The 13,923-nt window shown below is 34.6% G+C and overlaps 1 protein-coding gene across 2 annotated transcripts; it reads right to left on the bottom strand.

Moving 5' to 3' along the window:
• Positions 1 to 8,515: 8,515 nt before the first annotated feature.
• Positions 8,516 to 10,541, bottom strand: LOC111892356 (hypersensitive-induced response protein-like protein 1). Of its 2 annotated transcripts, none has more exons than XM_023888410.2 (6): positions 10,407 to 10,541; positions 9,670 to 9,867; positions 9,461 to 9,581; positions 9,285 to 9,376; positions 9,097 to 9,193; positions 8,516 to 9,020 (listed from the first exon to the last, which is right to left on the bottom strand). In XM_023888410.2, the coding sequence occupies exons 2-6, from the start codon at positions 9,856 to 9,858 to the stop codon at positions 8,662 to 8,664; spliced, it is 858 nt and encodes a 285-aa protein (XP_023744178.1). In that variant the 5' UTR covers positions 9,859 to 9,867; positions 10,407 to 10,541; the 3' UTR covers positions 8,516 to 8,661. The 2 variants fall into 2 exon arrangements, with proteins under 2 accessions (XP_023744178.1, XP_023744179.1); XM_023888411.3 differs by lacking the exon at positions 10,407 to 10,541 and adding an exon at positions 10,214 to 10,358.
• Between the last annotated feature and the right edge of the window lie 3,382 nt (positions 10,542 to 13,923).

Raw genomic sequence — 13,923 nt, 5'->3', positions numbered from 1 at the left:
TTGGTATTAATAGCTCGAGGAGTTGCTAGGGCAGCAACTAAGGATTTCTTGCGATGAACTTCAGCAGTATGAGGTGAGTTACCTTCTTGTATGAGTGGGTTGAAGGTACCAATACCGGCCTACTAGTAGTTGTTTGTAGTAGACATGAGTGTCTTTGTCATAATTGTCTGGTATGCCACTATTTGTTATGTTTTATGTGCTTATTTTCTATGATATTATGTGGTAGTGGTAGGGGTGAAATAGACCCAGTACCGATTGAGACAGACCGAATGGGAGGCCAACACCCAGATATGCTCGACAGTATCCGGTTGAAACAAACCAAAGGAGAGGCCAGCACCCAGATATGCTCGACAGTATCTGGTTGAAACAAACCGAAGGGGAGACCAGCACCCATATATGCTCGACAGTATCCGGTTGAAACGAACGGAAAGGGAGGCCAGCACCCAGATATGCTCGACAGGATCCAGTTGAAATAGACCGAAGGGGAGGCCCGCACCAAGATATGTTCGGTAGTATCCGATTGAAATAAACCGAAAGGGAGGCCGACACCCAGATATGTTTGGCAATGTATTTGTTGTATGGTATGTGGTATGATGGGGGAACTCACTAAGATTCGTGCTTACGGTTTTCAGTTTTGGTTTGAGGTACTTCTTTTTCAAAAGGAAAGGAGCCGGCATGATCGCAACACATCACACTATGAATTTATGCATATGAGATCTTTGGGAGATGTACTCTGATAATATTTTCTATGACATGCTTTGGTTAATTGACATACTGGTTTTGATATAGATTGACAGTATTAATGTTTCAGACTACTGGTTTTTATAATTAATTATTTTAAAATGAAATTTTTGGCTATGAATTTCGGGATGTTACATATTAGGCTATAGAGTGATGGAGGCTGATCGATAGAAGCTCCAAGGGTGTTATAAGTTTCTTAAATATGGCACAAACCCTAAAAATTAGGGTTTGCCCCTGTATTACGTATGCCATGCGTACTCCCACATACACCCTGCATACGTGGGTGACCTCGCAATCCTGAAATGAGCTACTAAGCTAAGCGTACTCATAGAGTACGCCCCGCGTACTAGCTAGGGACTAAATTGAGAGGAATTTTGCATTAAGGGTTAAAAAGGAAACATACAAAATCTCGGATGTTACAACAGGCCTAACAGTTTGGCGTTTACAAAATATGGTGCAATAATCAAAAGTTCCATAAGTCTTCAGCATGGGTGTTTTTCCATATGCTTATGATCTTGAGAATACATTTGTTTTAAAGATACGTCAGCAATAATGTTGGTGAATTTCACATGTTTTGACTTTATGAGCTTTTATGACCAAGAAGTATTTATTTGAGGTGCATAAGTGCCTACTTGACTTAAAAACAAAAAAGGATACTTACAACCCTACAAGTATGTGTACATTGTGTGTAACTATTTACCTAGCTTATTGATACTTCCCAACTCTATAAGTGGGTGTGTGTGTGCATGTTTACTTGATTTTTTTGTATATTGTATAAAAATATACTTGTAAACCTTTATAAGTATTTACCTATCTTATAAAACATAAACTTGTAAATCCATACAAGTGCTCAAGATTTCAACTTAAGTCCTACTTCTACATAAATTTTATAACAAAAAAAAAATTTCACATGGTATGTATATTTACAAGTATTTGTTTTACTTATAAAACACTAATACTTATTTATTTTTCTAAGTGTGATTGCTTGCATCATCCTTTGATTGACACTTGGCTCCACCAAGAATGTAACAAGTTTCACCACTTAAGTGGTGACACGTGTCATCACCTCGAACCAGGTGTCGAAAACCAATGAAAAACGAATTTGTTCCAAATTTTTGAATATGCTTGTTAGATGTCATGAACATGGTGATTTCCAATATGTGATCAAAATTTCCGAACAAAAGATGCAACTATGTTAAAAGCGTGTTCGAAGTTTCAATTCAGTTATATTTATAGTTTCCTCATTTCGACTGATTTCGTAAAACGATCATAACTTCATGCTAAAAATATTCCGATAATGGAATCAAAAAATAGGATATAGTCTGAGTCCAAAAAAGTGTTCATAGACACTTAACGAGATGTGTAGCTAACCCAACGAATCGATTCAACGTTCATTTACGAAAAAATCAGTTATATAACTGATTTATTTTCTTTAAAATGATGTAACTTTTGCGTACATCTATGTTTTCGACGTTCTTTATATCTAGGGAGTCGTGTTAACATGTTCTATCTTTTTAGAGTATTATTTGTTCATGAAACACTTAATACATAAATCTTATTTTTAACGTACTAAGTCGTTAGTTATATATTGCAATTAGTGTTTTGTTCATTTGCGACCAACATTCATTGAAGACAAAAATGTATTCTATATGCAATTCTAAGTATGAAAGCTTTATTTGCATGAAGATGATCGAATACAATACATTAGATCTATTACAAAGGATGTTCATGGTAACCGAGACCGATAAACGATGACATAATTTTCTTGTTTGTTACATGCCCCTCGTGAGGAACAGTTTATAAATGTATTTATAATCAATTTGTGCCAACTTGCTTATATCGGCTTTCGATTTACCATTTGAATTCGCTTGATGGATATTACGATCACTATCTCCAAAAAGAATTAAATCGTTGTTGATTCTTGGATTCCACGTCTTTTGAAACATCAATCCAAGCCTTGGCTAACACAACTTCTTTGGTGATGCTCCAACGTTTTGACTTCTTCCGAGAAAAACTTGTTGGGGGCGGGGAGGGTTTTTTTCGTTGACTCGTTAGATTCTTCTTGGAATTGTATGTGGGGATGGGTTTCATAAGTCTTCATCGGAATGTTGGTGTTAATGGTAGATTAGGTTCCAATTTTTTGTTCTTGGCTCAAATTTTGATGAATTTTGCAAAAATCAAAAATCATTGTAAGATTGATGTGTCGGCATTTGCGAAAGTCAGAAATCAATGTAGGCTTGATGTTTCTGCATTTGCAGGAACATTGTGTGATATTGTGTTTCTCATTGATATCGAATTTATGGTGATGGAAACATAGGGTTATATTGTATTTGGAAAGGTTCAAAGTGTGGTGGATCTTGTGAAGTGGTAGTTGTAGCCATGTCATGGCTTGAACTCATTTTTTAGCATTGTCATGCCTTGGATCTTTTCGTGTTGGAGACATTAAAAACTTGACAATATAGGTTTAAAGGGTGTATTGTTAAAAAATTGTGTAAAAAGATGATGTGAAATATGAAAGGGAAATGGATTTAATAAGGTAATTAATTTTTTGGTTTGTTCATATCTAGGTAACTATTTTTTTTTGTACAAATCTAGGTAACGAACTTTTTGGAAGTGTTCACATATGATCATTATGACCGGCTATAGCAGGTTACATCTAGTCATAATGGTCATCTGTGAACACTTCCAAAAAGTCTGTTACCTAGATGTATACAAAAAAAGATTGTTACCCAGATGTGAACACATCAAAAAGGTAAAAGTAAATTACACGAATGGTCCTTGTAGTTTAGGTAATTTGTGTGTTTGGTCCCTAACTTATTTTTTAACTTGGATGATCTATGTTGTTTATCTTTGTTGTGCGTTTGGTCCTATCTTACCTCAAAAAACTATTGTGCCCTTTTTTAATTTATTTTTTAATTAATTTTCTTATTTATGTATTTTTTTTATATATTTAAAAAAATTAATTGACCCCACATCAACGTCTTCACTATCCCTTCTTTTTTAGGTCCTTCAACTCCGACGAACCAACCCCACAACACACTGTCTCTTCATTGAATTTTCCACCACCACAACCCAATAGAAGGGTTGTGGGGTTGGTTCACCGGAGTTGAAGGACCGAAAAAAGAAGGGATAGTGAAGATGTTGATGTCATTAAAGATGGAAATGAAAGAGGAGTTGAGGAGGATGAGAGATGAGATGATGACTGGTGGGACCGAGCTTAAATTTCTCGAATGTGGTTTCAGGTTTAGGATGAGGAGATACAAACATATGGGGCCTATTAATTTTTTAAAATATATAAAAAAAATAAATACATAAATAAGAAAATGTATTAAAAAAATAAATTAAAAAAGGGCACAATGGTCTTTTGAGGTAAGATAAGGACCAAACGCACAACAAAAACAAACAGTATGGATCATCCAAGTTAAAAAATAAGTTAAGGACCAAACGCACAAATTACTCAAACTACGGACCATTCGTGTAATTTACTCTTACCTCTTCGATTTGTTTACATTTTGGTAACTATCTTTTTTGTATGCATCTAGGTAACAAATGTTTTGGAAGTGTTCACATATGACCATTATGATCGGTTATGACCGGATGTAACATGTTACTGCCGGTCATAATTGTCATATGTGAACACTTCCAAAAAGTTCGTTACCTAGATGTGTACAAAAAAGAAATTGTTACCCAAACGTGAACAAACCGAAAAGTTAATTACCTTATCTATTTCCCAATATGAAAAGGTTTAAATTGTACTTATAAGTTTAACAAATTGCAAAACTAACCCGTTGGAGGGAACGGTCTAGAATAGCATTGGAACAACCATGCTACAATGGCTTCTTTTCGGACGGTACCAAGTAAGTGGGGCGTTGTTTACATACGTCGGCCACCTCACTGCCATGCATGCCGAGATTACTCTGTGGCCTCTAATAATACAAGTTGAATAGAGAACAAGAGTCAATAAAAACTCACTAGCAAACACAAATTAATAAAAGAAATTAAGCTAGGCCCACGTGGCCACATCTATTCACATGTCGATACAAGATACAAAGTATTTCCAAATAGTATCTCAATATCTCATAACCTAGGTTTGTCTTGTACTATTAAATGTCTAGTTTAAGCGAATGAACTCGTTATAGGAGACTAGGAGTGTTTGTTTTGACAACGATCATGTGATAATGTTTAAAGTTGTTTTTGTCAAACAATGTGTAATAACTAAATAATTAATTTTCAAATAATATTTAAATAATTAACTAACAAAATAATAAAAACACAGTATTATATGTTTTCGAAGTATTATTTTAATTCTTGATGTGAGAAGTCTCTAAGGTTAGGTTTAGAAGATGGGATAAAAAAAGTCATTTTAGTTTTATCATTGTATATTAATGTAATAAGGTTTGTTAGAGTTAATTTGAAACTGATTATTCTCACCCTTAATGAATAAGATAATGAAATTCACAATCAATGAAAAAAAATGATTATTATGTTTTAAAATCATAAAAATAATAATGATAAAATAATTTGTTTCAAATAAATTAAATATATTTTTATATACTAAGGTATTGCAAAATTGACAGATGACAACTTGGAAAGTAGATGCTACATAGGAAGTGGTAGTGTGTGTGCATATACATATTTATCTTAATTTAGGAAAGTCTTGGGATGCATCATCCTTAATGTCTAAAAGTCTAACATATGATCTAAGGCCAAGTTTTCAATGCCTATAATAAATATCCTCTTGTTTAGTTGTCAAATTAAATATTTCAAATATAAATATAAACTAATAAACAAAGTAAAACATGAATTAAGTATATGCTGAAACTTACGAGTGTATTCGTTTGACTTTTATTTTTACCAATGATCTTTAATGTCAATCAAAGTGTTTCCTTCGATTATGATATCAGATTTTTGACCAATTAAATTTGTAAAATCAGTTCTTATTCATAGCCATATATTGAGAAGTTGAATTTCTCCTTTATAAATTATTAGTATCATATACAGATTTTAAAACGAAAGATAATATGTCGTTAAGTCATCCTTTTAGATGGTTAAATATCAAGCAAAATTATGTTAAATCAAATGCTAAACAAATATATATAATCTATATCATTACTATTTTGTAACGACAAGAAATGGTAATAATATCACTAAAAATATACAAAATCTGAAACAAGAACATTAAAATATATATATATATATATATATATATATATATATATATATATATATATATATATATATATATATATATATATATATATATATATATATATATAACATTAACAATCTTGATTCGAACGATGTAGAGGGGATGTTGTAAATAGTCAACATCAAAGACAAAGACAGGTGGTGGATAGTTGATCATAATTAATATAGGAACCGACCAGAGAACGTCGATTTGGACCGGACCTGGACTGCTGAGTCCCCGGTGTAAGCCGGATAGAGTGTTTCTGCTTATAAGATTGTCATATTGGGCTTTAGTAAATGAAATAAAAACCCATTTATTGACATGATGAAGAGGACCAAATTTGGTGTCTACGTGGATGTGGGTCCATTTCAAAGCGGCGCTTTGTAGACCATAAGCTACAACCCACAAAGGCCCACCACATGCGAAAGTCAGTGTTTAACAATGTTGGCACGTAAGCAGATATCTTGGAAATTTTATTATAAAGTTTATATTAATATTAAACTATTATTCATTCATTAAAATAAAAAACAAATATAGTGCTAAGAACATTCATAGAGAGTTTGAATGAGATGACAAACTTAGTTGTTATTTAATGGATGAAATTCTATCATTATAAGTTTAATGGATTTGAAATTCAATTGTCATTCCAAAGAAAATTTTTAACCCTTAAATAAATATTTAAAGACAAAATTGCAAAAATAATCCCTATTGTATGTATTTTTTGGGGGTTTAGTTCAACTTCATCGTCACCACCTATGTTCTTCTTTCTTCTTCCTTCTTCATATCGCAACCCTAGCCGCCACCATTAACCAGAACCACCACTACTCAAACCACATGGACCAAAAGAACGGGAGTGGTGAGTTTCCTTGGATTCATCATCCAGTACCCTCACACTTACACCCCGTTCCCGAGTTCAACTTAACGAGAGAAAGGAAAGGAAATGAGTGGAAATGAGAAGAAAATAAAAGAGATCGATGTTCCCGAGTTTCATTAAAGGATGGAAGTGAAAGGAAGTGGAGGGAAATGAAAGGATCACTTTCTCTCCTAACTTTCCTTCCGATTTGGGAGGATTTGGAAAGAAAGAACAAAATGATTCATTTTCCTTCCACTTCTCTCCAACTCGGGAACACGAAAGAAAATTTTTGTTTTCCTTTCATTTCTCTTCTTTTCTCCTGTGACTTTCTTTTCTTTTCTTTTCTTAAACTCGGGAACGAGGCGTTAAAGAATATCGTTCCATAAGAGTAAAGTATCGTTGTGACATCAGATTGAGAAACGAAGCGACATGGTTAAGCAATTTCATTACTAAATCTAAGACGTTTCCCATATCAATTTATCAACTGATTAAAACCAGTGACCTCGAAGAACAGTTCGTCAATCGTGATAATCAACTTAGGTTTTAAATCCCTGATTTGGTGGGCAAGTTCCTTAATGGTGCATAGAGGATTAGCGATGGTGGCGATGATGCCAATAGATGTAACAACGAGAAAGGCTACATGGAAGAGGATGGAGTTCAGAGATAAGATTAGAACGACATCTCCTTTGGAGGTATTGTAAGTGTAGTGTAATGTGTGTGCAAAATTGGAGATTTTTTGTTTGAGTTGGGAGAAAGTGAATATTTACTGGGAGTTAGGGTCGATTAAGGAAGGGAGATCAGAGTAAGCAGAGAGGTTACTGAAGAGAAAATCGACAATGGAAGGGGTGGGTGATTACAGAAGGGGGATGGGTGGTCGGCGGGAGGTGTAGATTTTAGTGTTAGGATTGTAGAGAGAGTGAGGGTTTGATAGTCCAACATTGTTTACAGCGGAGTGGAAGATGAACACGAGAGAGAGCCTTCTTATTTTATTAATTATTAAAATACATAAATTAATATTAGATTTAAAAAGAAATGAAAGAAAAATGAAAAATAAATACCACAAGGATATTGTAGTCATTTTAATTTTTGGAGAGACTATTTTCACATACAAATTATTACAGAAGGACCACGAAGCTAAAAAAATTGTGGTTTTAAATAAAACCCCAAAAAAATACATACACAAGAGATATTTTTACAAATTTGTCATATTTAAAAAAACAAACTTTTTAACCCTTGGAAAAATGATAAGAGTTGTATGAAATATAAAATATTGAGATTAAATTCTATATAGAATATTCTATAATTCTATGAAGTCATTGTGGATACCATAACTAGTATTCTGGTAAAGGAGGGCATTTCATGCTTTTTCAATCCAATGGGCTTTCGAATACTGAAACGAACGGACTGGGCCAGAACTGTCGGTCCCAATGGGCCAAGTTTTCACCCTTGGACAAGTCAAACGGGCTTTCTTGGAACTGATGTGGCTAGCACTGGCAGTTCCAAAAAAAAAAATTAACCTTTGGGTCATTCCTAAATAAAATTTGTGATATTGAACAAATCCAATATCAAAAATCAAACCTTTTACAAACCAAACCAAAAAAAGCTTTGGTAGATTGACTGGATTCTTCCTTTAGAGCTTTTCCTTTATTTCTTTCACATTATTCTTTAAAAGCTTCAAATCATATATAAAAAATTCCAAACACAGAAACTCAAATTCTTTTAGAAAGAAACCGGAAACCAAATTCAAAACCTACTATACCATATCAACAATATAAAGCATACACAAACTCACAAAGTTAAACAATATAAACACATTCATTAAAAAACTGTATGACCCAAAGTCAACCACCATAAAAAACTGTATGAAAACAGTCAACAATCAGTGAGTGGCGTTACCCTGAAGAAGACCATCGCGAATCTGAGCAGCCACATCACGAACAGCACCAGGTCCATGTGGGATAAACACAGCAGATGATTTAGATGAAGCCCCAATTTCCTTCATTGTATCAAAATACTGAGTAACCAAAACCATATCCATAACATCCTTAGCTGTTGTCCCAGGAACATTAACTGAAAACCCCAACACACTGTCCCTTAAACCATCAACAATTGCTTGTCTTTGTCGTGCAATACCCAATCCAGACAAATACTTCGACTCAGCCTCTCCTTCAGCCCTCTTTATCTGAAGTATCTTCTCGGCTTCAGCCTTCTCAGTAGCTGCCATCCTAAACCTTGCAGCTGAGGGACCAAACGTGTCAATTCCAAAATAGATCAAGGGGCTTATCGAAAATCAATGTTTGAAAAAATACTTTACCTGCATTGATCTCGTTCATTGCTCTCTTAACATGCTCATCCGGCTCTATGTCCACAATTAAAGTTTGAACTATCTCAAACCCATATGCAGACATTGCCTAGAATAAAAAAGAAGAAGCAAGATTCAGGGGTAAAGTAGTAAATACATATCTAATGACTAGAGAATAGAGATTGATTCTATCATGTTACCTTTTCAAGTTCGTCTTCAACAGCTTTGGCGATTTCATTCTTTTGTTCAAAAGCATCATCTAGGTTGAGCTTTGGGACGCTAGCTCTTATGACTATAAAAAAAAATGGAGAATGTTTGTTTCTTGTTAAGACGTTAAGTTAATGAATAAAGATTAATATAAATATAAGGTTTTTACCATCAAAAACATAAGCTTGGATTTGGGACCTTGTGTTGCTGAGTTTGTAAAAGGCGTCACTTGCTTTATCAGCTAGGGCACGATACTGTATTGAAGCTACAACATTGACAAAAACATTGTCCTGAAAGAGAAACAAGAAAATTATATCAGTTTCAAAGTTATCACAAATGGGAAAGATTTTAATTTGAAAAGGAGGAAAAAAAAAAAACCTTTGTTTTGGTCTCACACTTGACATCTAACTGTTGAAGTCTTAGTGTGAGTTGTCCAGCAACCTGACTTCCGAAAATCCAAGGGACACAATGTAAACCTGGCTCAAGAACATCATCAAATTTTCCGAAAGTTTCCTTGATGGCTACTGTGGACTGATCTACTTGAACTAAACAGAATAGGTTTCCCATGATCTTATACTGAAAAGCATACGAGAAAACTTGTTAGCCGTGTTTTGGTTCATACAAACATTTTCACAAACAGGTGGACTACATAAGATTCGCAAGAACAATTCATGATTCTACACAAAATTACAGCACGATTTGAAATCATTTAAGGGTGATAAGATAAGATACAAAACAAAATTGATTATGTGATTACAAGATGAAATTAACGACCATATACGTGTTCTCGCAAAATCCCGATAACGAACAAAGCAATAGGTAACAGAACGAAATTATCCCCAACTTTGTGTGAGTACCACGACTATGATTACTAAATTCAGTTAGCGATACCAAATATTTCATGATAAGGTCAAGAAATTACGTTTTAAAAGCACAAAATCATACGTCTTCCATGAAAACTTGTTGACAACCCAAATTTTGAAACGCCCAGTTAAAAGGAGGTCAGAGCATTATAAGCACTCAGTTAATAGGAGATCATGACAACCCTAGTCACAAGAAAACCATAGTCGCAAGATCCAAGTTCAATTTGCAAAGAGGAGGGTAAGAGGGTTTACCTGAGGTGGTTGCAAGGCCAAGATCGAACAGCGCGGTGGAGAAGATATTTCGCGGATGTATCTTTAATAAGGAAAGGATCGAAAAAGTATTTGTATTTATCGATGCGTTCACACTTCACCTTCATCCTAATTTTCTTCGTTTTGCTTAGTTTTTGCGACGAAATTGACTATGTTTGATAGAGACGTCGAATTATTGGTAAATCCGAATATAACCTTCTCGCATTTTTTTAAAATAATTATGGAGTAGTAAATTATATTATAATTCTCTAGGTTATAAGAATAAGTTCGTTAATCTATATGTATTCGATAAACTTTGATTATATACAAATAAACGGATAAATAATCAAAAAATAATATATTTCTATATTGTCTTAAATATTTGAATTTATAACTCATAGAATTCTAATAGACAAAACTGCAAATTTGGTCCTTGTGGTTTGCAAAAACCTTTGGATGGGATCCAAAAAGTTTCAAACTTGCACTGAAGGTCCAAAATCAAGGTTTTCATGGGTTTTTAGTCCATTCCGTCATAGTCCGTTTGTTGGGAGTCATTAATGCCATCACATGCCCTCCATGTGAGGGCATTTTGGTCATTTTAGGTCCTAGCCTCCGTTCCACCACTTCAATTAATAAGATTGCAGACAATACTTCACTCCTTCGTCTTCTCCCATACCTCATTTAGCAAGACGCAAAAACCCTAACCATTGTCTGAGAATCGATTTTCGTTCATGCTTTTAAAAATGTGGGGACTTAGAAATGTTGGAAAGAATGTTAACGTTCAAGAAGTTTATGATATGATTCAAACTTTGAAAAACTCTGTATTTGATGATCAAGCTTCAAACTATTCTCTAACAATCGTCTCTTTATGTTTTAAAGATGGTTACCCCAACATATTCTCTATTGAACTCCATCACGGAGGGAGTTTCACAAAGTTTCCAAATATCAGGTATATTAATGGGCAAGTAAGGTACTTTGATGTTGTCGACATTGATGAATTTTATGTTCATGAAGTAGACTTGATGATGAGAGAATTAGGGTATGATGGTACTGAAATCATGTATTACCATTTCCATTTGCCTAATGAGGGATTTGAGTTTGGACTCCGAGCATTAGGTAATGATGATGATGTGCGTAATCTCTCACAGTATGTTACCCATAACGAAATGATTAAAGTGTACATAGAGCATGGTCAAACGAACTTGCTTACATATTTTATGTCCCAAACTGGTCCAAAAAGGGTTATAATAGAAGACATGGACAATCAGGATCCTCCTAGACCCTCATCACCTGTAGTTGCTCATAAAGTGGTAACTCCAATCCAAATTGATGTTGGTGGGGGTGCTTTAGGGTTAGCATTAACCTTATACAAATCAGCAACAACTGAATTTACTAGGTCTAAAGATTGAAACATAGTAAAGGGGCATCGTGTTGTAGTAGAAAACTTAACTTGGATTGGGAAGGTGGTGAAAAAACAATGGCAAGTGGTGAAGTTGATAAAGGTAAGGGTGTTGATCCTATGCATCCTGAATTTGTTTATAGTTGATGCAGAAAAATAGTTAACAAAGAGATTGATGTGAATGAAGAACTTGACATGAACAAATCCAATGGTGAGGATGTAGAAGGATTTACAGATGAGGGGTATAGAGTTGTCATGGATAATGATCATCAAGGAGTCAATGAATTTTCAATTAACATCAACATAGATGATGAGTTAATGACAAACTTTCAACCTTTTGAAGGGTTTGAAGACCAAGATAGCATCCCATTTAATGGGTTTGAAGGCCAAGATAATATTCCTTTCAATGATGAGTGGAGACAAGAGGAGCCTGATGACATTGAGTTTGAGAATCAAAACAATGAAGATGAAGATAGTGACTTTATGATTAATGAGGACAACATAATTGAAGATGTTGAAGTTGACATGGAGGATTTCAATCTAAATATTGATACAGAAGCAGAGTTCACTGGATGTCAAAGTTTGGGTGGTCAAAGAAATGAAGAGAGTGATGAAGAAGAGGATGTGGAGGTAATTGATAATGACGAGTGGGATTCACTTAGTAATGACTCAGGGGACAACATGAAAAGAAGAGAAATGATCAAAGAGTTGGGGAAACAAACATTATGTTCTGCTGGTAAGGTGCACAAGGTAGCTTTTCATATTGGGCAGAAATATAAAGCCAATAAAGAATTGAAAGATAAAGTCGACTTGCATGCTTTAGAGGCAAGGAGGAATATCTCATTCACAAAAAATGAAAAGAGTAGATTAACAGCTATTTGTGATGGAACTGTAGTTGTACATGCAAGTGGGGTAGGTGGACCTACTGTTGGATTAGTGTCTAAGTCCACAACTATAATTGGTATGTACTTGACCCGATTGGCATGGTCCATTTGGGTTGCATGACATCATGCATTTGGATAGACTAAAATGAGAGAAATAACGCTTAAGGTTTGTTAATATATTATAAGTTCTAACATATTAATAAGATTATTTAATTAGTATTGGTCGAGAATTAATTTGGAATTAATTAAGTGATCAAAAGGAGACTAATTAAATATATGGGTTGATTGTGTAAATCATCCATACTTGTATAGTGGGGTAATGCTCCGTGGATTATCAAGTTAGGCTAAAACCCATAGGATGCTCCATGGATGCTCCATGGTGTTTTTGTACCCATGGATCATGGAAATGAAAGGCCATGACAATTAGGCTTTACATGGTGTAACCCTAATTGTGACACACTATATAAGCATCTTATTCTTCCCAAAATCGGCCACCATGAGAGACTATGATGGAATGGTGAGGGCTAGTCGATTTCATGAAGTGGTTCATTTCTCTTTAAGTTATTCCAAGTGCATTTGATGTTGTGTGAACCATTTGAGGTGTCACACTTGGGGCACTAGGCTCTTAAGCTCCATGGAGTCAAGCTACATCAAAAGGTATGTCTTCTAACTTATATTATTCCACATGAATCAATGTTTTGTATGCTAGTTAGGATAATACCTTGGAATATTCATATTTGCATGTGTAATAGAGAAAACATAGATCCAAGGTATTTAGGGTTTCATGTACACTTAGGAGTGTTAGAATGCTCAAAACCCAACACCTACCTCTGGGAAAAAGGTAAAGGGTAAAGATGTAAACTCTGATAAAGTTAAATGCACTTGGAAACTTTATCCATCTAGGTCAAGTGAACAGGACTATTGGTTTATTAAGACCTATAATCAAAAACACATCTGCCTCCAAACACGAAAAATCAGATCTTGCACAGAAACATTTCTTGCCAAACAAATTATGGATCAGATTGAAGCTAATCTTGGCCTGCCTGTTCGTACCCTATAAGAGCAACTCCAATCAACATATGAGGTTAGTATTTCAGAAGAGAAAGCATTTAGGGCAAAAGCATTAGCCACCAAAAATGTTGCAGGAGATTACGTAAAGCAATACGCACCTTTGAGAGAGTATGTACTAGAGCTACAAAAGACAAACGAAGGTACAAATGTAAAGATTGATGTAGTT

This window comes from Lactuca sativa, chromosome 5 (genome assembly GCF_002870075.4).
Source record: "Lactuca sativa cultivar Salinas chromosome 5, Lsat_Salinas_v11, whole genome shotgun sequence".
Lineage (NCBI taxonomy): Eukaryota > Viridiplantae > Streptophyta > Magnoliopsida > Asterales > Asteraceae > Lactuca > Lactuca sativa.
The sequence above is the reverse complement of the archived record's forward strand: the minus strand, read 5'-3'. Positions and strand labels throughout refer to the sequence as shown.